This window comes from Pseudopipra pipra, chromosome W, assembly GCF_036250125.1.
Source record: "Pseudopipra pipra isolate bDixPip1 chromosome W, bDixPip1.hap1, whole genome shotgun sequence".
NCBI classification, from domain to species: Eukaryota; Metazoa; Chordata; class Aves; order Passeriformes; family Pipridae; genus Pseudopipra; species Pseudopipra pipra.
Window position 1 is genome coordinate 38,204,039 of NC_087580.1, and position 24,108 is coordinate 38,228,146.

General features: G+C 53.4%; 2 protein-coding genes and 1 pseudogene across 2 annotated transcripts in view; 1 reads left to right on the forward strand and 2 right to left on the reverse strand.

Moving 5' to 3' along the window:
- Positions 1-24,108, forward strand: part of LOC135405029 (zinc finger protein 271-like) — a 278,014-nt pseudogene that overhangs the window by 116,752 nt on the left and 137,154 nt on the right.
- Positions 1-24,108, reverse strand: part of LOC135404681 (zinc finger protein 501-like) — a 47,352-nt gene that overhangs the window by 21,897 nt on the left and 1,347 nt on the right. Inside the window, exon 2 of the mRNA XM_064639419.1 lies at positions 18,759-19,724. Within this exon, the coding sequence (XP_064495489.1) occupies positions 18,759-19,724 (966 nt within the window). The remainder of the gene's footprint in view (positions 1-18,758; positions 19,725-24,108) is intronic.
- LOC135405456 (olfactory receptor 14J1-like) lies at positions 6,694-7,810 on the reverse strand. The gene has a single exon (XM_064640154.1). It carries the CDS (start codon positions 7,808-7,810, stop codon positions 6,845-6,847), a length of 966 nt encoding a protein of 321 aa, XP_064496224.1. The 3' UTR covers positions 6,694-6,844.

Sequence of the window (24,108 nt, forward strand, 5' to 3'; positions counted from 1 at the left end):
CAGGGCTGTGCTGAGGATCCCCTCTCAGCAGGGACGGCACAAAGCCTTTTCCACGTGCCTCCCTCACCTGGCCGTGGTCTCCCTGTTCCTCAGCACTGGCACATTTGCCTACCTGAAGCCCCCCTCCAACTCCTCACCATCCCCGGATCTGGTGGTGTCAGTTCTGTACTCAGTGGTGCCTCCATCACTGAACCCCCTCATCTACAGCCTGAGGAACCAGGAGCTCAAGGATGCCATAAGGAAACTGATAACTGGGTGTTTTTCAGAAGCAACAAACTCTCCTTCTTCTGCATGTTATCTGTCTCATTAAAGGCCAATCCTTTTATGTACTTCATTAAAGGCCCACCATATTTCCTCTATTTTTTACTCCTGGTAGGGGTGTTATTTTGTGAGAATTTGTTCACATAAAAAATCTTTATATATATAAAGAGATATATAAAGATATATATATAAAAGTATATATGTATAAACACCATTTTCAATTCTGTGTTTGCCTTTTTAGCCTGGCCCACAGGCTGTACAAATTGGCAATTGTACTTGCTGTGTGCTTAAGCCAAATAAAGAACTCTGCATTGGCTTGTTTGCCTGACATCTTTCCTCTCTGACTTCTCTGCAGCTGCAGGGTCGGGGCCTCTGTGCAGAGCTGGGCCAGAAAACAGTCCCAGCAGAGCAGCACTGCCAGGGAGCAGCAGCCCTTCTCCTCCATGGCCTCCTCTCCCTTCCCTTCCACACTGTCCTTCAGAGCCCTGTGTTGTTGGATGCCTCAGTGCTCTGGCAGTCGGTCCCAGCCCTGCTGCAGGACTGTCCAGGGACTGCAGGCAGGGACAGCCACGGGCACTGCTGGCACAGAGCTGACCTCTGCAGCAGCACTGCCATCCTGCAGGGGCATCTCCTCAGGCCAGGGCCTCAAAGCTTCAATCTGCTTTCCACTTTGCCCTCCAGGATGTGCCCAACACAACGCCCTGCAGAGGAAACCAGCAGTGACCAGCACAAGGGTGGGAGTGCTCAGGGTGGGGGCACCCAGCAGTGCCCTGGCACAGCCAGCACCGCTCCCAGCACTGGCCTCTCACCCCAGGCCATTGGGCTTGTTCTTCCCTCCAAGGAGGGACATCAAATGACCAGCTCAGGAGCCCATGTTTGCACTGCATGCACAAGACATGCCCATGTGTCAGGGTTTGGGGCTGGGGGGGGTGGAAGGCTTAGACAAAGTTGATGGCAGAAGCCGTCTCGTTGAGCTACGAGGGGCACAAAGGACCCCCTTGCTTTCCAAATTCCTTCTCAGAGAGGAGCCTGGCTCTGGCTGGATCCAATCTCAGGCTCAGATTTTGGTTTAGACTGAAGGAATTTTAGAAATGTGATTCAATCACTTTGTCCTGCAGGTTTTAGTGATGGCAAATCAGAAATATTTCAATAAAATTAATTTATTTATTATGACAAATGAACAAAAAATTGATCAGACAAGTGAACAGATGAAAGATCTTAAACAGAATTATTTCCTGCACAGCATAAAAGCCAAAACCCCCTAGTAGTATAGTGTAAGATAGGACACTGGAGTCTATCAAAGTCATTCTATTAAAGCAATTGGATCAAAGCCAGCAAAAAGAAACAATCCTGAAGCAGAGATTGAGGTAACTCATCACACAAGGACGGAGTAGTTCTCTCTCTTTCACTTAACCCCTGGGCAGCGACCATGAAGAGCTGTCCCTGCTTCATGGCAGAAGCTCCACACACTTCAAGGAAGTCTGTGGAAGAATCTGTCCCATGACGGGGCTTTTATAGTTATCAAGGGTTTGACTGCCAGACATATTTGCAGGCCAGGGAGCAGCTTCTCTGTCAAATCTTGCTTCAAAAAGCAGGATGTGTGTTTGAAGTTTCATGAAACATTTTGGGTTTAGCATAATTCAGCATTAAAAACAGCACCTTGACAGCAGCAGTAACTCATCACAGAGAGTGTGTATTGTTTTCATTCTCTGACCATTGTTTAGGTATTATCAGAGCATCCTGCCAGAAAGGGCCCCTTGATTCCACGAGGTACCAAATACTGTCAAGGTTCCTTTAGTTTCATGAGGCCCAGCAGTGTCACAATGGCCCCTTGATTCCAGGATGTTCCAAAACATCCCAGGGTTCCCTTGGCTCCAAGAGGCTCCCCAGTGTCCCACCGGCCCCTGGACTCCAGGAGGCCCTGCAGTGTCCCAATGGCCACTCGGTTCCACGAGCCACAGCGGCTGCCGCCGGCGTCTGTGCCCGGAGCCGCCGCTCCCACGGGGCTGCCGCACTCACCGCCGGGGTTGCCACTCGCGCAGCCGCCGCTCTGCCCCGGCTGCACCGGGACCCGGCACCGCCTCGGGCCTGCGCTGCCGCCTCAGCGGCCACAGGGACACAGGGATGGGAAAGTGTCCCTGGACTGGACCAGGTGCTCCTGGATGATAAAGGTGTGAACAATCCCAGGTGGAACAGTTGGGGAACACAGGATAATCAGTCATCCCATGAAAGCCTTGGAACATTCCCTGCAGAATTACAGCCCAAATGGAACAGTCTGGATGCAATTCTCAAATATTTTGGAAACTCCAGTCATTCCTGACACCAGGATGGAAATTCAGCAGATAACTAAAGCCAGTCCCCTTGGGAGACCACAACCAGCAGGGCTGAGGGAGGCCCTGGCAGCTCCCCAGCACCTCCCTCTCAGTGGGACCCTCTGGCAGCCTCTCCCAGCTCGGGAACCCTCCAGTTTGCAACACTCCAAAGACCCTCCCTGATGCCCAGGACAATTCTGATCCCCCTCAACAAACACTCCTCCAGCTGTGACCCTTGTCTGTTGGCAAACACAAAGGGATTTGTGGGAGTGTTTCCCTGACAACAAGGAGAATTTGGGAGAGGGACCTTTCCACACCCAGCTATTGATGTGTCCACACATCTCTGCCTGGGTGTGGGTGTGAATTGACTGTGGTGTGAAGGTTGTTATTGTGAATCTATAATTCAGTCACTGTTAAATTTATAGCACATGCTATTGAATCACCTGATAACTGTTAAACTGGGCAATGATTAAGTGCTACTAATGTCTTTTGCCCCCTTGTCTTTGGATCTAAATCCTTTGCTCTTGACCCTCTTGCATCCCAAGGCTCTGTGGAAATCATTCCCTTTCATCAAAAAATATATATTTTTTTTGTCGTCCACTTTAAAATCTTCCTCCTTAGCTAAACTACAAAACAACTCCAATTAGTTGTTGATATCTTGAAGACAATTGAAGAAAGAAAAATAATTTGTTTTTCAATGTTTTAATGGGTCCCACAGTGTGTTTGGAGTTGCATCAGCTGTCAGTTCAAGATGGGCCATGGCAGAACTGCTGAGGTTGGGGGGTGAGGAGCAAGGTTGATCAGACAGGGTCAGTGTGGATGTCCTGAGGAGACACTCAGCATCAAGATCACTTGGAGAACACCTCTATCACCTCTTCTCTGAACTAAAAAATATCCATCATTGAATTAAAAAAAAAAAGTACAAATTTTGAAGACTTGTTTTGAAATTGCCTTGAAGACAATTAAAGGAAGACAAAGAGATCCTGAGGGATTTCTGGAATTTAATGAGCCCCATGGTGTGTTTGCAGCCCAGCCCATGATCCTGAGGTGCTGAGAGAAGATTGAAGAAGTCAGAAGCCAAAGTCCAAGTGCCTTGAAGCATTGCTGGGCCCCACTGAGGGCAGGCACTGCCAAAGCCTCCCCAGGGACTCCTTGGAGCAGCTCCTTGGAGGCCAGGAGTGCAGGCAGACAAAGGCTCTGGGCAGGCCCCTGCAATGCTGAGCAAAGCCTGCCTTGGTTTTGTGGAGCACAAAGGCCAAGGCCTGAGCCCCAGGCCCTGGCCCAGCAGATCCTGTCCCTCCCGGCTGGCTCAGGGCTGTTTGGGGGGCACTGGGATGGGAGGGGGAGGAACAACCAAGGCCCAAAACTGGGCAGCCCCTGCCAGGCTCCTGAGGGAGGGGCGAGGCAGAAACCAAGTGCAGAACCTGCCAGGAAAGTTGCTTGTGGTGGCCTGAGTGGCAGAGGCAGCTGCCAGAGGCAAGGGGACAAAGGCCTGGGTGCCTTTGGGCCTTGCAGCCCTGCCAGAGCCCTTGGCCATCTCTCCTGCAGGCTGTCCTGCCCTGGCCCTGCTGCTGCTCTGGCCTTGCAGGCTGCACACACCCCTCCTGCTTTCCCACCCCCTCCCAGCAGCATTTCCAGACCCTCCCTGATGTCTCTGCACCAGCTCTGGCTGTTCCCTGGAACACAAAGCCATGCCATCATCCTCTTAGTGACCTCTGGAACCATAAGGTTCCCCTTCGAGTAACATTCCTTTTTCCCCACCTTCAGTCTGAACCTTCCAAGCTGCACTTTACAGGTTTCTTTTTCTTTCGAGCACCAAGAAAAGCTTGATCCTTTCAGATCTGCTCTAGAACCTTTCCAGTTCTTCCTCATTCCTCTAGAATGGGGAACCTCACACCCAGACAGACCAGTCCAGATTTGGCAACTCCAGAGCTGAGTCCAGGGGGGTGACAACTCCCTTGTCTGGGTGTCCACACTGCCCCCAAAGCAGCCCCATGTGCAGTTGGCCTTATTAACCTAGATCCTGAGCCCCTGTGCCACAGGACATCCCTGCCAGAGCCCAGGCCCTTCTCCTGGGGGTCACTGCAGAGCTGAGCAGATCCAGGTCACCTCCCATTCCTCTGCCAACCCCCTGGGCCTGCTCTGGGCCCTCCAGGTCCTTGCCCTGCTCCCAAGGGCTGTGGAGGTGCTTAATGGTCAGGGCTTGGGGTTTGGAGCTCAGGGTGGGGATTAGGCAGAACTTTGGGAGGTTTGTTGTTCTGCTGGCAGTTCATGATTAGGGGAAGAGCTTTTTGGGCTGGGTCAGGATTAAAGCTTGGCTTTTCATACTGGTACTACAGGTTTGGGATTGGGGTGGGCACTGGAGTACAAATAAGAGTCTGGAGTTCTGGGATTGGGCTTTTTCTGGCTTGGAATTAGAGCAGTGGATTCCTTTCCATGGGAGGGGCAGCACTTTTAGGTGGTGTTGGGGCTTCAGGTTACAAAGAGAGTAATGGCCTACCAGGAATGTTTGCACAGTCAGTGTTTCAGCACCCTCTGAATTCCCTGAACCTGGTTTTACCTCATCAAAATCCTTCCTCTCTGTTGATCAAGCCCCTCTTTCCTTCCCCAGTTTTCCTTCCCTTTTGTCCCAGTTCCTCTTAACCTCCTCAGAACTTTCATCAAGATGGGCTCAGCTTTGTGATAACACGGTGCAACCTCATGGAATCAAGGAGCCACTGTGAAACTGCAGAACCTCATGGAATTATGGGGCCATTGTGACACTGGGGAAAGCCATGGAATCAAGAGGCCACTGGGACGGTCCAGGGCCCCATGGAGCCAAAGGAACCCAGGGACAGTGGGCAACCTCCTGAAATAAAGGGGCCATTTTGACACTGCAGAAACCCATGGAATCAGGAGGCCATTGTGGCACTGCAGGGCCTCTTGGAAACAAGGAAACCCTGGGCCACAGTGGAATTTCATGGAATCAAGAGGCCATTGTGACACTGGGGAACCACATGGACTCAATGGGCCGATGTGACACTGCAGGGCCTTCTGGAACAAAAGGAACCCTGAGACATCTCAGACCCTCCTGGAACCAAGGGGCCACTGTGCCTCCCCAGAACTCCATGGAATCAAGCAGAGCCGCTGCCTCCCCCCCGCCGCCGCACGGACCGGAGTCGCCGGCTCTGCCCCGCTTGGACAGCTCTGGAGTCAGCGTGTTCTTGGGCAGCACAACTGAGATCAGAGAGTTTCCCACCTTTTGCTTTGCCCCCTCTTTTCCCCAGGGACAGGGCAGCCTCTTCCCATGGCCCCTCTGCTCACACAGGGTGTCCTGCTCTTCTCCTGGCACATCCCATCTCCCCACAGAGCCTTTCCCCTTTCAGGGGAACATGTCTGTGCTGGCCTGAGCAGCCCTTCCTGCACCCCCTGCCCATGCTCCCCACAGCCCCTGAGATGGGGGGGCTGCTCTGCAGAGCACAGGGGCATGGGGGACTCTGTTGGGCTGTGCTGCTCAAGCTGGGAGGCAGAGCCAGCTGATGGTGCTCCCTGCCACTGACCACCTCCCACAGACGCTCCTGTGTGGCCATGGAGGGGGCTCAGAGGGGCCCTGCCTTGTTCCAGAGCTGGGACATGGCTTTGGGGGCTGCTCTTGGTCAACCTGTGCAAGTTCACTGAGGGGGAGATGAATCACTCCTCAGACTCCTGTCCCTGTTCCTGCTGTGTGCCCTGTGCTCTCATGGATTACACCAGACACGTGGTACTTTATCTCTGGGTGACTCCAGCCTGGGCAGGATTCTACTGTCCTTGAGCCCAGCTCTGTCCCAGCAGTGCCCAGGGCCTGTCCCTGCCCGTGGTCACAGCACTGACACCAAGCACAACAGTGACCAACCAGCCAGAGCACTCAGGGACCTTCCCCAAAGGCACAGAAGGAGAGTGTTGAATTGGGAAGGATCAAGTGCTGGTGCTCCCTTGCACTGCTGCTGTTCTGATCTCCTTTTCCCCAACCCCCCTGCACACGGGCACTGCCCTGACATTTTATAAGGTATCTGAAGAACCGTCTCAAAAACACCAGGTTTCCACTGTGTCCTTTCATTTGTTTTAATATGAAGAGAGGATTTCTCATTTACACTGGGGCAGGGTCAAATTCAGGAAGAAGACAGTGAATTAGAAGCTGGATCGAGAACAAAATTTTATTGTGCTCTACATCATAAAAAGTCAAAATACCAAAGAAAACATTCTTAGCCCCTCCAAAATCCTGAGAAGAGGGGGTTGGCATGTAGCAAGTAATGTTAGGAATGATTTACAGAAGAAAACAGGCAGCTTTCTGCTTCTGAAAAGCATCCAATCATCATCTTCCTCAGGGCATCCTTGAGCTCCTGGTTCCTGAGGCTGTAGATGAGGGGGTTCAGTGCTGGAGGCACCACTGAGTACAGAACTGCCACCACGAGGTCCAGAGATGGGGATGAGATGGATGGGGGCCTCAGGTGGGAAAACATGCCAGTGCTAAGAAATAGGGAGAGCACGGCCAGGTGAGGGAGGCACGTGGAAAAGGCTTTGTACCGTCCCTCATGAGAGGGAATCCTCAGCACAGCCCTGAAGATCTGCACATAGGAGAAAACAATGAAAACAAAACATCCCCAAAAAGGAAAAGCACTAAAAGCAAGAAGCCCAATTTCCCTCAGGTATGTGCTTGAGCAGGAGAGCTTGAGGATCTGAGGCACTTCACAAAAGAACTGGCCCAGGGCATTGCCCTGGCACAGGGGCAGGGAAAATGTATTGGCTGTGTGCAGCAGAGAATAGAGAAATGCAGTGGCCCAGGCAGCTGCTGCCATGTGGGTACAAGCTCTGCTGCCCAGGAGGGTCCCGTAGTGCAGGGGTTTGCAGATGGCAACGTAGCGGTCGTAGCACATGATGGTGAGGAGGGAAAATTCTGCTGTGATGAAGAATTGAAAGAAAAAGAGCTGTGCAGCACATCCTGTGTAGGAGATGGTTGTGGTGTCCCAGAGGGAATTGTGCATGGCTTTGGGGACAGTGGTGCAGATGCAGCCCAGGTCTGTGAGGGAGAGGTTGAGCAGGAAGAAGCCCATGGGGGTGTGCAGGTGGTGGTCGCAGGCTAGGGCGCTGAGGATGAGGCCGTTGGCCAGGAGGGCAGCCAGGGAGATGGCCAGGAAGAGCCAGAAGTGCAGGAGCTGCAGCTCCCGCCTGTCTGCCAATGCCAGGAGGAGGAACTGGGGCATGGAGCTGCTGTTGGGCATTTGCTGCCTCAGGGTATGGTTTACTGTTGAGGAGAAAAAAAGGCAGAACAGAATTACGTCAGGTTCAATTAGCAAAACATCTTGCATGTCTCATAGCAATTCAACATTCAGGGCCTCTTTTCAGGAAGATCTCTCTGCATCCCTCTCCTGAGCTCTAGGTTTTGCTGGCTGAAGGGGACACTGAGAACAGGGACTGGGCTACCGAGGAATCCTTCTTGCTGTGCAGTGAGAGGCAACTTGAAGCACAGGGTGACCTCCAATTAAATGCACTTGTGATGTATCAAAGTGGTTCCAGAACTGCTGGTCACAGTTTGCCCAAGGGCAGAACAGAGGGAGGGGATTTGAGGGACTTGATTTTGTTCCAGTTCCTCTTGCCAGGAGTTTGGATGGTTGAAATCTCTGACATTTCTGATGTGCTCCAAGGGAAATTTTGTGAGTCCTGAGAGGCAAAGGGATGGTCTCTTGGTGCAGAGACAAGAGCTGGCCATCTTTCCTGTTCACAGCTGACCCTGGCTGGCAGCTTGGAGCTGAAGGGAGATGGGGAGATGGCCCTTAGGAATTCCCTTAAAAAAGAAACAAGGCACTTCTGGGAGCAGAGGATTCCTGGTTCAAAGAGCAGATTGAAAGAATCCTTGCCTTTACTCAGGATGCCTGATTAGGATCTCATCTTTCTCCTCCCAGACTGCCACACACAGAGGGATCATTGCAGCTCCCAAGTACAGCTGCCCAGAGCATTTCTATGGATTTAGCACTGAGGAGTTTTCTCCATGGGGATCCTGTGCAGCACAGAGATCCTATGGCAGAGCTGTGCCCTTCTGGAGGGCAGCTGCAGCCCTGCAGGACACCCAGGCAAACGGCTGAAGACCCTGAAGGTGCCTGGAGGGCACTTGGGCACTTGGCTCCCACAGACACATTCCCAAAGCAGCACCCAAAGGGTTTATGTCTGGACAGGAATCTGCCCCCCCCCCCCCCACCCCAAACCCCACAGTGGCTCAGAAAACCCACTGGTGAGAACAAGGAGAGCCCAGGCAGCAGGGGATGGCAGTGAAATGCCACAATGCTGCTGCCAAGGGAGGAGGGACACAGAGAGACAGCTGGAAATCAGGGCCCTGTCCTTGCCTGGGCTCTGGCTGCTGCAGGGCAATGCACAGCCCAGCCCCCGTGGGCCTGAGGGCACAGGCTCTGCTTAGGCTGGGAAAGGAGCCCAGGCAGGAGCTGCTCAGGGAAGGGGTCTGTGCCACAGGGACAGCAGGGAGGGGCCCCCATCCCCCTGCCCAGCCCTTGTGGCAGCAGCTGCCTCTCCCTGCCTGCCTGTCTCTGGGTGAGGAGCTGTTCCTGCCAGCAGCCCCTGCCTGTGCCCAGCTCAGCTCCCTGCCAGTGCTGCCAGAGCCATCCCCAGCCCAGTGCCCAGGGGCAGCTCTGCCTGGGCAGGGGCTGCAGAGCAGATCCCAGACAGCCTGAGGTGGCTGGGAAGGGGGAGGTGTTCTGGGGGGATGTGCTTCCTGAGAAGGGCCCCTGGAAATGGAGGAGGTGGAGCTGAAGCTGGGAAGATCCCTGACCCTTCAGCTGAAGGCCCCTACCCTGCCCTGCCCTGAGGGGTCACTCCTTCCACCCACCCCTTCTCCCCCAGCCCCATGGCAGCTCCTTGGCCGGGCTGAGAGCTGACCCTGGCAGGCAGCAGAGTCCCTGCCCCAGCACACAGAGCCCTGGGGGCAGGACCCTGCTCTGCACCACAGCCCTGGGCACCCCTGGCTGCACCCCCACCTTCCCACCCCACAGCCAGCCCTGCCACAGGGAACCTTCTGGCCCTGGGCCTCTGATGGGGCAGCAGCAAGTCCTGCTCTGCAGCAGCTTCTCCTGCTGCACTCCAGGAAATCCAGCAGAGCCATCCTGACAGCTCCTGCCACTGCTGCCATTTGGCAGCTGGCAGAGGCACTTGCAGGAACTCACCTGCACTGCTCTGCAGCCACAGCCTGACCCTGGCAAAGGGCTGGCAAGGTTCCTCCCCTGAGCAGCTCTGCCCTGTCCTCCCAGCCCAGGATCCCTTGAACCTCCTGCTCCCTTCTCCTCTCTGCCCTTGCTGCCTGCAGCTCCTGCCCTGCTCTGCCATATGGCCACTTCCCCTGCACTGCAGCAACTGGGAGAGTCCTGCTGAAAGATCCTAGAAGCTGTGGGATGTGCCAGCTTTAGGAGATGCCTCCAGGAAGGCAAGTTGAACTTTCCTACAGCCAGAGAATTCTTCCTTCAAATCCTGGAAAGATTTCTCCTGTAGTGAGAGCTCAGTCACCTCCCAACCCAGGCTGCCTCTCATCTCTCTGCCTTCTCTCCTGTGCCCTGGGTGCTGCAGGCAGTGCCCTCAGCCCTGCTGGGCTGTGCAGAGGAGCTGCTCACCAGCAGAGCTGTCTCTCTGAAGCTCTCCTTGCTTGCCAGGAGCTCCCAGTGTGCCAGGAGCCTGGCCCAGCTCAGCAGCACAGCAACAGCTCCAGGCATTTCATGACCCTCAGGGGACTTTGATGTTGTTTACATGAGACTCAGTCCCTGAGAGTGAGTTCAAACAACATATGAAGAAGTCAAAGTGAGATTGAAACACTAAAGTTTCTTGTAGTGCTAATGAGTCTCACTGTGGGACACAACTGAGAAGGTGTCCCCAGGTTCCAGTTAGAGCAGAAAACTGCAGACAGTGATGACAAGGATGGACAAGCAAGGGAAAGGTGACTGATGCTGAACAAAGCTTGACTTGTTTCCTTAATCCAACAGGCCAAGCCCTGACCCCCAGCCCCTGGGAAGGCAGATCCTGTCCCTGCCTCATTCCTCAGGGTTCTTCCTGGGGCACTGGGATGTGGGATGTGCAATGCCAAGGGCAGGACCATGGGGTGGCACCTGCCAGGCTGCTGAGCAGGGACAAGGAGGCCATGAGGCCCCAGGGCTGTGAGGGCCACTCCCCTCCTCCTGGCCTCAGGGGCACAGACAGCAGCCACGGCCAAAGGCCTGCAGAAGGTGGCTGTGTCAGGGCCTTTCAGCTTCTCCCCATCCCTGACTCCTCTCCAGCCCAGGCTGTCCTACGGTGTCCATGCCCTGCCCCTTTCCCTGCAGGCTGTCGTCATCCCCCCGGCTGCCCCACCTGGCTGGCACCTTCCTGCACTGACATCTCTGCGTCCTCCCTGGCTCTTCCTGCACACACAAAGCCTTGGGCTCATCCAGGCTCCTGCTTTGTGACATATTGCACCACAGCACTGCCCTTGGAGGGGAATTTCTGACTTCTTGTCACCAGTCTAGGCCACCCCAGCTGCCCTTGGTGGCACTAGTTCTTTCTTAGGCTGTTTTCTGACAGGAAGAAAAGCTCCACCAGCTCTGACACCCCCCTTCCAGACCTCTCAGGCTACTCCTCTACTGTCCTCAATCTTCACACCACTGACCCCTGAGTCCTCAGTCTCTATATACGAGTCATGTGCTTGAGGCCCCAAATTCCTTCCTGGGAGATCTCTGGGACCTCTCCAAAGTTTTGGAAGATGACAATAGAGTGTTCTTCTCCCAGGAAACACAGAGGGACACTTTTATCCAAGAGTTGTCTTGGCAGAATGAGGCACATCATCTTTAAACTTTCTGGCACAAGGGAGCTCTGAGCTCTGGGTACGGAGGGAGCTCCAAGTGCCAACCACTGGAGTGGGAGCTACAAATCATCAGGGCTTGTGTTCTTTGGAGGGCCAAACACTGGTGAGAGTGATGTGTGTGTGTGCACATGGAAGGACTTGAAGGGCACAATGAACTGTCTCAAAACACTGTCAAAGTAGGAAAATCCCAAAAGGTGCCACAACACACAAGCACTGGTGGCAAACAGGAAGGCCTTTAATTCCAAGGCCTAAAGGGAGGTGAAGCTTTGGAAGTAGCCCCCAGGACAGAATTGCACTGTGCAGACTGTGGGAAAGAGCAGACAGCCCCAACAGGAAGCCAGGGCTGGTAAGGCAGGTCTGGGGAACCCATCCAGACAAAGATTCCCACCTGCAGACTGGAAGCACACCGGGCAAAACTCCCACCGTGGCAAGGTGTGGGAAAGGAAGCAAGTCCTTGTAGAAGTGCCAGCCCAAGCTGTGGGAACAGCATCTACCCCCCTGAATACCCGGGGCCTGGGCTGTATAAAAGTGATAGCCCAGAAGCACAACTTGGGGACCCTCCACCGAGCAGAGCAGGGTGAAAAAGGACCGGTGGGAGCCTCAGGGATCTCCATGGTGTGATACATTTACTTCATCTCTGTCTCTCTCTCACTGGCTTCCCACCACCCCCTTCTTCTCACTCTTTCCATTTCTTTCTCTCTCTCTCCCTTCTCTTTACTGTTAAATCAAACCTGGACTGCTGACTTTGGCACATGGTCTCCTTTGCAGCTGAATTTGGGCAGAGGTGTCTCTTAATAATGGGAACCTGACAGTATCCATGAGGTTTTACAGTGTGGGAATGGCCACTGGATTCCACGAGGTTCCACAGTGTCACAGGGTCCATTTGGCTTTGCAAGGCTCTGCAGTGTGATAATGGACCCTTGATTCCATGAGTTTGCAAAATGTCTCAGGACTCCTTTGGTTCTAGGAAGCCCCACATATCACAGTGGCCCCTTGATTCCATGAGATTCCACAGTGTCCCAGGAATCCTTTGGTTCCGTGTGGCCCTGCAGTGTCACAGTGGCCTAGTAATTCCATGAGGTTCCAGTGTCCCAGGGTTACTCTGGTTGAATGAGGTTCTTCAGTGTCAGAGTGGCCCCTTGATTCCATCATTCCACAGTGTACCAGGGTCCATTTAGCTCTATAAGGCTCTGCAGGATGACAGTGGTCTCTTGATTCCACAAGGTCCTGAAATGTCTCAGGGTTCCTTTGGTTCCATGAGGCCCTGCATGTCACAAAGGCCCCTTGACTCCATCAGGTTCCACAGTGTCACAATGGTCAATTAGGTTCAATAATACCCTGCAGTTAAGAATGTCTCCTTTATTTGATGAGGTTCCACAGTGCCAATATGGGCCCTTGATTTCTTGAGGTCCACAGTGTCCCGGGGTCCCTTTGTCTCCATGATGCTCTGCAGTGTCACAGTGGCCCCTTGATTCCATGAGGTTCTGAAAAGTCTCAGGGTTCCTTTGGTTCCATGAGGCCCTGCAGTGTCACAGTAGCCTAGTAATTCCATGTGTTTCCACATTGTCCCAGGGTTGCTTTGGTTCCATGAGTCCCTGAGGTTCCTCAGTGTCATGATTGCCCCTTGATTCTATGAGGTCCCGAAATGTCTCAGGGCTCCCTTAGTTCTAAGAGGGCCTTCATGGCACAATGAACCCTTGGTTCCATGAGGTTCCAAAGTGTCTCAGAGTTCCTTTGGCTCCAGAAGGCCCTACAGTGTCACAATGGCCCCTTTACTCCAGGAGGTTCCACAATGTCCTCGCTGGAACACACATGGCTGTAATTTTGTCACCCCTGCAGAGCTGCCTCCAGCTCTGGGGTCCAGCACAGGAAGGACATGGACCTGTTGGAGTGAGTGCAGAGGGGACCATCAAAGTGATCAGAGGGATGGAGCAGCTCTGCTGTAAGGAAAGGCTGAGAGAACTGGGATTGTTGCGGCTGGAGAAGAGAAGGCTTTGGGGTGACCTAATTGTGGCCTTGCAGTGCCTGAAGGGAGCCAACCAGAAAGATGGGGAGAGACTATTTACAAGGGCCTGGAGTGACAGGCCAAGGGGAATGGTTTCACAGTGAGAAAGGGAAGGGTTAGATGGGATATTAGGAAGAATTTCTGGACTGTGATGGTAGTGAGATCCTGGCACAGGTGCTCAGAGAAGTTCTGGCTGCCCCATCCCTGGAAGTGTTCATGGCCAGGCTGGATGGGGCTCTGAGCTCTGGGTCTAGTGGAAGGTGTCCCTGCCCATGGCAGGGGGTTGGACTGAGATGCTCTTTAAGGTCCCTTCCCACCCAAACCATTCCATGATTCTGTGACTGGTGGGGGATGTGGTGGTCAGAGCTGACGGGCACAGAGACCCCAAAATGATGGAGTTTTCCATTCTAGGTGGAGGAAGAAGAGGGCAGCAGAACTGATACCCTGGACTGCTGGTGGTCAGACTTTGGTCTGTTTGGGAGACTGACTGATCTAGGTGTGAGTGTGGATGTGCTGGAGGGCAGGAAGGCTCTGCAGAGGGATCTGGACAGGCTGGATCAAGAAGGCCAAGTGTCAGGGCCTGCACTTGGGTCCCAACAACCCCCTGGAATGCTCCAGGCTGGGGGCAGAGGGGCTGGAGAGCTGCTCAGCAGGAAGGGACTTGGGGGTGCTGCTTGACAGCAGCTGGATATGAGGCAGAGTGTGCCCAGGGGGGCAAGAAGGCCAAGGGCATCGTGGCCTTTGTGGAGAAGAGTGTGGCCAGCAGGAGCAGAGAACTGATTGCCCCTCTGTGCTGGGCACTGGGGAGGCCCCACCTGGAGTGCTGTGTCCAGTTCTGGCCCCTCAGTGCCAAAAGGCCCTTGAGGGACTGGAGCATGTCCAGAGAAGGGAACGGAGCTGGGGAAGGCTCTGGAAAACATGTCTGCTGAGGGACAGCTGAGGGAACTGGGCTTGTTGAGTGTGGAGAAGGGGAGGCTCAGGGGGGACCTCATTGCTCTCTGCAATGACCTGAAAGGAGGTTTTCAGTGGGTATGGGGTTGGTCTCTTCTGCAAAGCCTTTAGTTACAGGAAGAGAGGAAACAGCCTTAAATTGCATCAGACAAGGTTCCTATTAGATATTCCAAAACACTTTTTCCACTAAGAGAGTGCTCAGGCATTGGAAGAAGTAGCCCAGGGAGGTGGTGGAGTCTCTGTAAGCATTCAGGTGGCATCTGGATGTAGCGCTTTGGGATGGGGTTTAGGGGTGATTCTGGTGGTGCTGGGTTGACAGTTGGACTAGAAGATCTGGAAGGTCTCTTCCATCATTGATGATTCTGTGATTCTCTGACCTGTCATCACTGGTTGCAGGTTTGTGCTCTAACAAGACCCTGGGGATATTTTCTCTGTGGGGTCCAGAGGTTTCCATCTGGTCCCTCTGCTTGGAAAGCCTTCCAAATCCATTCTGGTGAGGGGAGGTGGTGATGCAGCAACAGCAGCCGCCTCGTGGGATGCCTGGACACCCCTGGGGAGGCAGAGCTGGGGCCACTCATTCTGTGCCCTGTCCTGGCTGGGTGCTGGGGGGACTGCCCTGAGGAGAGACAAATGAGGCTTCTCCTGGAGAAAGCCTCAGCCAGAGCTCAACTTCCCAATTAAGCCCGGGGCTGGGGGTGTGCCAAGGGGGAAGTTGTCCTGCAGGCAGCAGGACAGGACAAGCAGGACGCAGTCTGCTCAGGACACGGCGCATCTGAAGGACACCATGGGTTTGGGCCCATTGTTGCTGCTTTATTAAATCACAGCTGCCTCCAACTGGCTCAGTGGAGACAGAAGAGCAGTGCTCGTAGTTTGAATCGTGGTTTTTGCTGAAGACTTGAAGGTATCAGGATTCCAGTTTTCCTGCCTGTATAAAAGACAGAGTTTCTTTTTTGTGATAACATCTACGACTGGAAAGATCCCCAGGCAGCCACCAGGGATGATGTCACAGGGATGATGTCACAGGAGAGATGTGATGTCCTAAGGGGGCTGTGATGTCACAGGGAGGATGTGATGTCATAGGAGATGTGATGTCAAAGAGGATGTGAAGTCATGGGAGAATGTGATGTCACATGGGAGCTGTGATGTAACGGGGGAGGATGTGATATCACAGAGAAGGATGTCATAGGAGACATGCGACGTCACAGAGGAGGATGTGATGTCACAGGGAGCTGTGATGTCACAGGGGACATGCGATGTCACAGGGGAGGACGTGATATCACAGGAGAGCTGTGATGAGACAGGAGACATGCGATGTCACAGAGGAAGACGTGATGTCATAGAGGAGGAAGTGATGTCACAGAAGAGTTTTGATGTCACTGGGAAGGATGTGATGTCACAGGCAGCTGTGATGTCACAGAGGAAGATGTGATGTCATAAGAGAGCTATGATGTCACAGAGGAGGATGTGATGTCATAGGAGACATGTGATGTCACAGAGAAGGATGTGATGTCACAGAGCAGGCTGTGATGTCACAGAGGAGGATGTGATGTCACAGAGGAGAATGTGATGTCACATAGGAGGATGTGATGTCATAGGAGATGTGATGTCACAGAGGATGTGATGTCACAGGGAGGATGTGATGTCACAGAGGAGGATGCGATGTCACAGAGGAGGATGTGATGTCACAGAGTGGGATGTGATGTCACAGGGAGCTGTGAAGTCACAGAGGAGGATGTGATGTCATAGGAGAGCTGTGATGTCACAGAGGAGGACGTGATGTCATAGGAGAACTGTGATGTCACAAAGGAGGCTGTGATGTCACAGATGAGGATGTGATGTCATAGGAGGTCTGTGATGTCATAGGAGGTCTATGATCTCACAGAGGAGAATGTGATGTCATGGGAGGGTTGTGATGTCTCAGAGGAGGATGTGATGTCACAGGGGAGCTGTGATGTCATAGAGAGGTTTTGATGTCATAGGAGACAGGATGCCACAGAGGAGAATGTGATGTCACAGGGCGCTGTGATGTCACAGAGAAGGATGTGATGTCACAGGAAGGATGTGATGTCACAGGAAGCATGTGATATCACAGGGGAGCTGCGATGTCATAGAGAAGGATGTGATGTCATGGGGATGATGTGACGTCACAGAGGAAGATGTGATGTCACAGAGGAGGATGTGATGTCATATGATAGATGTGACACAGGGAGGAGCCGAGGTTGGGGAGGGCAAAACCGGCCCCAGAATGGATCGGGAATGGGGACCCCCCCCTGTGTTCCCCTGTGTCAACCTGCTCTGGGGGGCTTTGGGAGGGCACCTCCCCCTCAATGGTCATCCAGCTCACCCTAAAGGTGCCAGGACCACCCCACAGACCCCCAAGGACCCCCTAAATCCATCCAGAGCCCACCCAGGACCCCCTCAATCCCATTTTCTGGGGGACCTTTAGGGGCACTGGTGGCTGAGCTGTGCAGCAAAGTTCATACCTGTCTACAGCCTGACTCACTGAAATGCTGATTTTTAAGCACAGAAAGGAGAAGCTTGAGGCAGTTTGTTGAAGGCAGAAAGGCTGATTTCTCATGTATTTTAATTACTTCTGAAATGCTTCAAAGCCTGGTTTTCAGGGGTTTATTCAATTTGGCAAGTTCATGGGGTTTTCTTGGGCTGTTCTTTGTGTGTGGGGTGGGTGGGTTGGTTGTTTTTACAGTTACTTGTCTCATATACTTGGTGCTTTTCCCAGGAGAACATTGATTTGTGTAGAGACAAAATGCCAGGAGAATATCTTAATCTGGGGATAAAAATACTCCCCGGGGAAGGATGCAGGATGAGTTGGTATGATTTATTTAAGAGTTTCAGGCCCACAACGAGCAGTTTCAGCCAAATTTTCTAAGTGACTGAGGAACCCTTTGCTCCAAATGTGCTCCCCTGAGGCAGTTTCAAATCCCCAGTTGTGATTCAGTTTTCTGGAATGATTCTAAATGAATTAAATGCTTTTTTTGGCCATCATCTAGGCAACTGCTGCCACAGATAACTTCAATTGTAAGAAAGCAGAAGAGAAAGAAATGAAAGGGCCACCTGTGAGCAAAAGGTATTTTTCATTTTCAGTAGTCTCTGAATTTTTGTTACTAGTTTTCTGTTTCTGTGGAAGAGTTCAGTGTCCTCCCTCCTGGGAGGGATGGGAACAAATGATTAAATGTGGAAAATGTTCCGTTCCAACACTGCAACCTGTAAATTGTCCAGATGGTCTAAAGATGTCCAGATTATTGAAAACCTTCCATATTTTTGTTTTCAGGGAGAGAGAAATATTTGATGAAGAAATCCAGCAAAGGCAAAAGTGCAAGGCCAAGCCTCAGCCTGTGGAAAGCTGAGGGGTGGCACCGGCAGCCCCGGAATTACATCGGGAAAATAAGAAACAGGAATTTTGGGGTGAGATCGAGCTTTTTTCAGTGGGGTTGATCCACTTTGAGGTGACAGATTGATCCCTCTTGACTTTTGGGATGCAGAGCTGGGAGAGACTGGAATGTTAATGGTCCATGGCTCCAACACTCTCCAGTTGCAGAAGCAGTGGGGGCTTTGCTGCCCAAGGGCAATGGAACTGCCTGGGGCAGAGGGGGGAACATCCACCCTTGGAGAGGACAGGCTAGGCTAGGAGCCGGAGAGGGGAAGTGTTATTTTTATGGTTTTATATCACTATAAACAGGAGCCAAAACTGTCCCAAATCTACTTTACACGGAAATAAAATTTTCCTAAACTAAACCCTATAGATAGATAGATAGATAGATAGATAGATAGATAGATAGATAGATAGATAGATAGATAGATAGATAGATAGATAAACTATCCTCAGGGGGGAGTGGCCTCTGCATCTTTCTACTCTGATACTTTCTTTTCCCTTCTACATTTTCTTAAGTGTTATTTTTACGCTTTCATATCACTATATACAGGAACCAAAATGGCTCCAAACCTGCTTTACATGGCAACCCAACTGTTCTAAAATAAACACTACATATATATATCTATAAACACTGATTATTCACTGTCCTTTCACTCTAATCTGCCCAAGGGCTGGATTAACAAGACCCTGGGTCACCCTCACTGTCAGGGGGGTCGGGAGAGGGGCTGGACATGGAGGAAGCTTCTGGCAGCTGCTCACAGAACCCACCCCTGGAGCTCCCCTGCTACCAAAACATGGCCATCCAGACCCAATACAGTGCCCAGCATGGATGACCTGGAACCAGGTCTGTCCTCAACGTGGGACCCTGTGGATCATCCAATAAAGGTCCTCCAATAGCTGACGGAGTTGGAGCAGCGGCTGAAGCTCTTCCCGCAGTCGGGGAACTGGTAGAGCTTCCCTTACCGGTGGGTCCATTGGTGTCTGGTCAACTTAGAGCTCTCGGTGAAACTCTTCCCACACTCCCCACACTTGTAGGGCCTCTCCCCTGTGTGGATGCGCCGGTGCGTGACAAGGTGGGAGTTCCGGTTGAAGCCCTTCCCACAGTCGGTGCAGCGGAAGGGCCTCTCATCTGTGTGTGTCTGCTCATGCCTGAGGAGATCTGAGCTGGTCCTGAACCTCTTCCTACATTCCAAGCACTTGTAAGGTTGTTCCCCAGTGTGGATGAGTCGGTGGATGTGGAGGGTGGAGCTGTAACTGAAGCTCTTCCCACATTCCCAACATGTGTAGGGCTGTTCCCCAGTGTGCACACCACGGTGTTGGAGGAGGGTGGATCTCTGGCTGAAGCTCTTCCCACATTCCCTACAGGTGTAGTGCCGTTCTCCGGTGTGGATGTGCTGGTGTTCGATCAGGTGGGAGCTGTCCCTGAAGCTCTTCCCACATTCCATACACGGGTAGGGCCGTTCTCCAGTGTGGATGCCCTGGTGGGTGCGGAGGTTGGAGCTCTGGTTGAAGCTCTTCCCACATTCCCTACATGTGTAGGGTCGTTCCCCAGTGTGAATGCGCTGGTGGGTGTGGAGGTTGGACCTCTGCCTGAAGCTCTTCCCACATTCCCCACACGTGTAGGGACGTTCCCCGGTGTGGATGTGCTGGTGGGTGAGGAGGTTGAAGCTCTTCCTGAATCTCTTCCCACATTCCAAGCACCTGAAGGGCTTCTGCCTGCTGGGAGGCTGCTCAGGGACCACCAGCTCAGAGCTCCCCCTCAAGCTCCGGCTGCCTTCCTGGCACAGGCTGGCTCTTTCCTCCTCAGAGCACCCTGGGATGGCTTTGGAGCCCCTCCTGAGGGGGGATCTCCGGCCCTTTCCCTCCCCGCTGCCTTCCTGCGCCGGGGAGCCCTTCAAAACGGCCTCTCCCACCAGGGTCTCACGGGGGGATTTGTCCTCCGGGCTCTCCGTCCTCAGCTCGGGGCCTGGGGCAGGAAGCAAGAAGGACAGGGAGGGGATTTGCCTCCGGCCCACAGGGAAGGCCAAGGACATCCCCCCAACTCCGGCCCCGGCAGGACGGCGGCGCCAGCGGGGTTGTCCTGCAGCCGGGGCCATGCTCGGCTGACAGAGCCAGCACAACACCCGCCCAAAGGGACACTGACTTCCTCCTCACCTGCCTGGGGGGCCCAAGGCATCTTCCTCTTCCTCGCAGCCTTCTCCTCCATCTGCCCAAGCTTTGGGAAGGACAAATCCTGATGGGGGGAAAACAAGGGCTGAGCGCGTTGGCTTGGGGGTTCCTCCTGCCCAAGTCCATCTCTAGAACTCACCGGGCATCCTGTCTCCATAAAAACCTCCCAAACACCAAGATTCAGCCCAGAAAAACCCAAACCACCAACATTCAGGCAAAAAGCCTCTCAGAAATAGTGAGATGAACCCCTCCCCAAACTGCAAAAAGTTAAGATTCAGCCAAAACATACTCCAAAATATGAAGATTCAGCCAAAAAAAAAAAAATGTTTAAGTGGGAGGATTAGGAGAGTGAGGACATTTCATGAGCACTTGATTTGATTGAGTTGCTATATATTAATCAAAAGCTGAATTAATGTAGTCTCACTTAAAACTCAATTTTTTTCTTCCTAGTTTCAGTGTAGAGAATAAATATGAAATTACTGGACTTCAGGCCTTCATCATTACCCCTGTGCTTTGGTGTGCAAATGCTTCCTCCTTCCACGCCTCCTCTGCCATCATTTCTGACAACTGGATTCCTCTGTTGTGCCAATATTCTGGGTGTGCAGTTTCCATATTTGCAAGGATTAAAAGCAACTTTTTGCCTACGAGTGTGAAGTTTAGTGTGAGAGAATCCTGGGCAGTCAGACACTGAAATTGTTGAGCTGCAATGGGCCATGCAAATGGAATGACAGAATCCATTCTGCTGGCCCAGATACAGAAGCCAATCTGTGGCTGTGGCTCTTTGCCTCACTGGCACCATCCTCTGTGGTTCCTGCTGCCCACCATGGCACTGGCAGCCCCAGGGGCACAGGTACATCCATCCTGTACATGAAGTCAGTGTCAGACTGTCCACAAATGTTAGCAGGAGTAAAACACTGCACTGCTGATCTTCTCGAATTTATCTCTATTAATGTCTGGCTTCACTTGGTCAATCTGTGTTCTCTTGCACAACATTACATGGGTTTATGATTTTTATTATCACTGCACCAAATTAATCTGGAATGTGTGGTCAGAACAGTAATTACCTGTATTTGTGTATAACTGTGTGCTCTTCTACTTTTCATGCTTTCTGGCAAATTCACTGACAACTTCTGCCATGACTACATGATGGGGCCTGAATTTAAGGTTCGGGGGTTTCCTGAGGGCAGCACTACACCAGACTTTTGTGTGTGTGTGAGACAGGCAGAAGAACAAATGCCTGCACAGCCCAGAGCAGTCAGTGTGGGGCTGTGCTTGCTGTTGCAGAGACCCCCCGGGAACAAACCCAGGCAATAGTTTGGGTTTATTCCTTGCTCTGTGTCAGTGGAATAGAATGTTCCACAGGAGCTCTGTCCCCCTCTGTGGCACTGGGTGGCTCGAAGCTGAAGAGAGGGGGGGTCAAGTGCAAGTTCCCTTCTGAAGTGTGTGTCCCTAAGGAGGACACTTGCCTTGTTATTGCTTATTGTTTGTAATATCTTATAGATCTATCATACAACACCTAAGGATGGATTCTATAGAATATGTGCCATATATATGATACAGAATATATCTGATTATTGCTTTATCTGTCTGTCCAGACAGATATTGTATATGCAGAGAGATTGTATTCGAGGGATATGTTCCTCTCAATACCCTGTGAGCTCCACTCCCAAGGTCAGCAAATTCCTGAAGCTCCCACTTCTGTGCCCTGCAGGTTTTGGCAGATTTGCAAGAGCAGGGGAATCATTCCCTGCAGCCCCTTTGCACTGTAGGAAATGGGAGCCCTGTGCACATCCTGCTGCCTCCAGATTCCATTCTGGGTGTGGGAAGGACCCTGTGGGGAGCAAAGAAATGCCTGGTTCTGCAGCAGCTGCAGATGCTCAAGGGGCAGCAGGACCAAGTCAGGGGCCTGAAGGGGGCCTGGGGGGCTTTGGGGTCCGGGAGGGTCCTGGGGGAGCTGGGGAGGGGCTTTGGGGATTGGGGGTACAGACCAGGACAGACCAGTACAGACCAGTACCTCCTCACTGCTTCCCAGATCTCTCCTAGAGCTGAGCCACCTTGTTGTGGGACACCTGAGCCCCCCCCAGTGCCCTCCCAGTACAGCCCAGTGCCCCCAGTACAGCCCACTGTGTTCCTCTCCCAGGGTGCTGGGTGATCCCTCTTTGAGGGGGGTTGGAAGTGATTTGAGGGGGAGCTGTGGGATATTTGGGGGGATCTGGGGGTTTGTATGGGGATTTGGGGGTTTTGAGTGCCTTTAGGGAAGTTAAAAGAGGTCTTGGGGACATTGGAGGGTCAGAGGTACCTATGGGGGGAGGGGATTAAAGGGAAAATGGAGGTTAGGAGACAGTTGGGAGGGGTTAATGGGGCCTGGGGGGGAGAGGAGGGGCTGCACCAAGAGCAGGTGAGTCTTGAGACCCCCCCTGGTGTCCCCAAGACCCTCTTGGTGTCCCCAGTTCCACCCCTGACACCCTGAGACCCCCCTGGTGTATCCAATGTCCCCAGGGCCTCTCCATAGCCATAATTCCCCCCTAGGCACCCCCATTTCCACTGTCCACAAACCCCTCCCCACTGTCCCCAAACCCCATCCCTGATGTCCCCAACCCTCCATCTCACCCCAGGAGCCCCCCCTGGACCCTCTGACCACAAAAACACCCCCCCACACACTCACAGAAAGGCCAAGGGCATCTGGGGAAACACTGGAGAGAGTTGGGGGGCTTTGCAGGGCCCTGGGTGATTACTGGGGGATACTGGAACACACTGGGGGGAACTGAGGGACACTGAGAGGGCACTGGGAGGGACTGGGGAGTTAATGGGGGATTACCAGGACACAGCGGGGGACACTGGGAGGTTACTGGGCCATACTGGGGGTTACTGGGTGCTCACTGCAGGATCACTGGGCCGTCCTGGGGGGCAGTGGGAGGTCACTGGGACACACTGGCTGGTCACTGAAGGGGTCACTGGAAGGTCACTGGCATATACTGGGGTCTAGGGATCCCCTTACCCAGATGTGGTACATTCCCCCCCCCGGATTTTGGGGGCCATCCCTAGGACCCCTTCTTTTTGGGGCTGGGGGACCCCCTAGACCCACTGCTGGGCTTTATGGGACCCCCCAAAATGCCCTCAAAACCCCTGAAATCCCCCCTCGACACATCAAAACATTCTCAAGGGCCCCTCAAATGCCCTCAGAGGCCTCATCCCTCCCCAGCACCCCCTAAACCCTCTCAGTGACCCGCAAAACCCACCTGGGACCCCCCAGTCCCCTTTAGGGACCCCCCAATCCCCCTCAGAGACCCTCAAAACCATCTAACACCCCGTAAACCCCCTAGAGACCCCAAAACTGCCTAAAAGGTCCCGCCAGGACCCCCAAACCTCCTCAGAGACCCCCAAAGCCCACCTGGCACCCCCCAAATCTCCTCAGAAACCAAAACCCCCTCAGAGACCCCCAAACCCCTTCAGGAACCTTCAACCACCCCCTGAGTCCCCTCAGGACACCGAACTCCCTCAGGGACCCCTCAAAACCTCCTCGGTTATCCCCGAACCCCCCCGCTAAACCCTCCCGAGCCCCCCCGGGGGGACTCACAGCACTCAGAGCGAACCGCAGGCCCCGCCGCCATCACCGAGTCCCGACTGCGCGCGCACCGCGTTCAGAGAACGCCGCCGCAGCCAATCAGCGCGCGGCCACGCCCCCGCAGCCCCGCCCCCGCCCCTGCCGCGTTGGCTGCCGGGAATCGGTGATGGCGGCGGGTCGGTCGGTGAGCTCTGAGTGCAGGCGGGGGGTGCGGGAGAGCGGGGTCTGGGGATCCCCTCGGGGGCTGCGGGGAGCGCGGGTGAGGGTGGAAAGGCTGCAGGGCTCGGGAGGGTTTAGCGCGGGGGTTCGGGGATTCGGAGGACCCTCTGGGGGGCCGCGGGGCCCGGAGGCCTCCCAGGAACCCGGAAGGGTGATTCGATTGCCGGGAAAGTCCCTCGGAGAAAAAAATTCGAAACCACCCAACCAAAAAAAGAACCCTAAAAAAAGGAAAAGTGAGAAAAAGGTGAAGGAAAAACTGCAAGGGCCAGGATGATTTTATTGCTTTGCTTCAGTTTTTCCTTGGTCTCCTCCTTCTCAGATTCTCTGCTCCCTTCCTTTACAGAAAGCTGTTGTGTGGTTTTGTGGTCCCTTAGGAGCTTTTCGAGG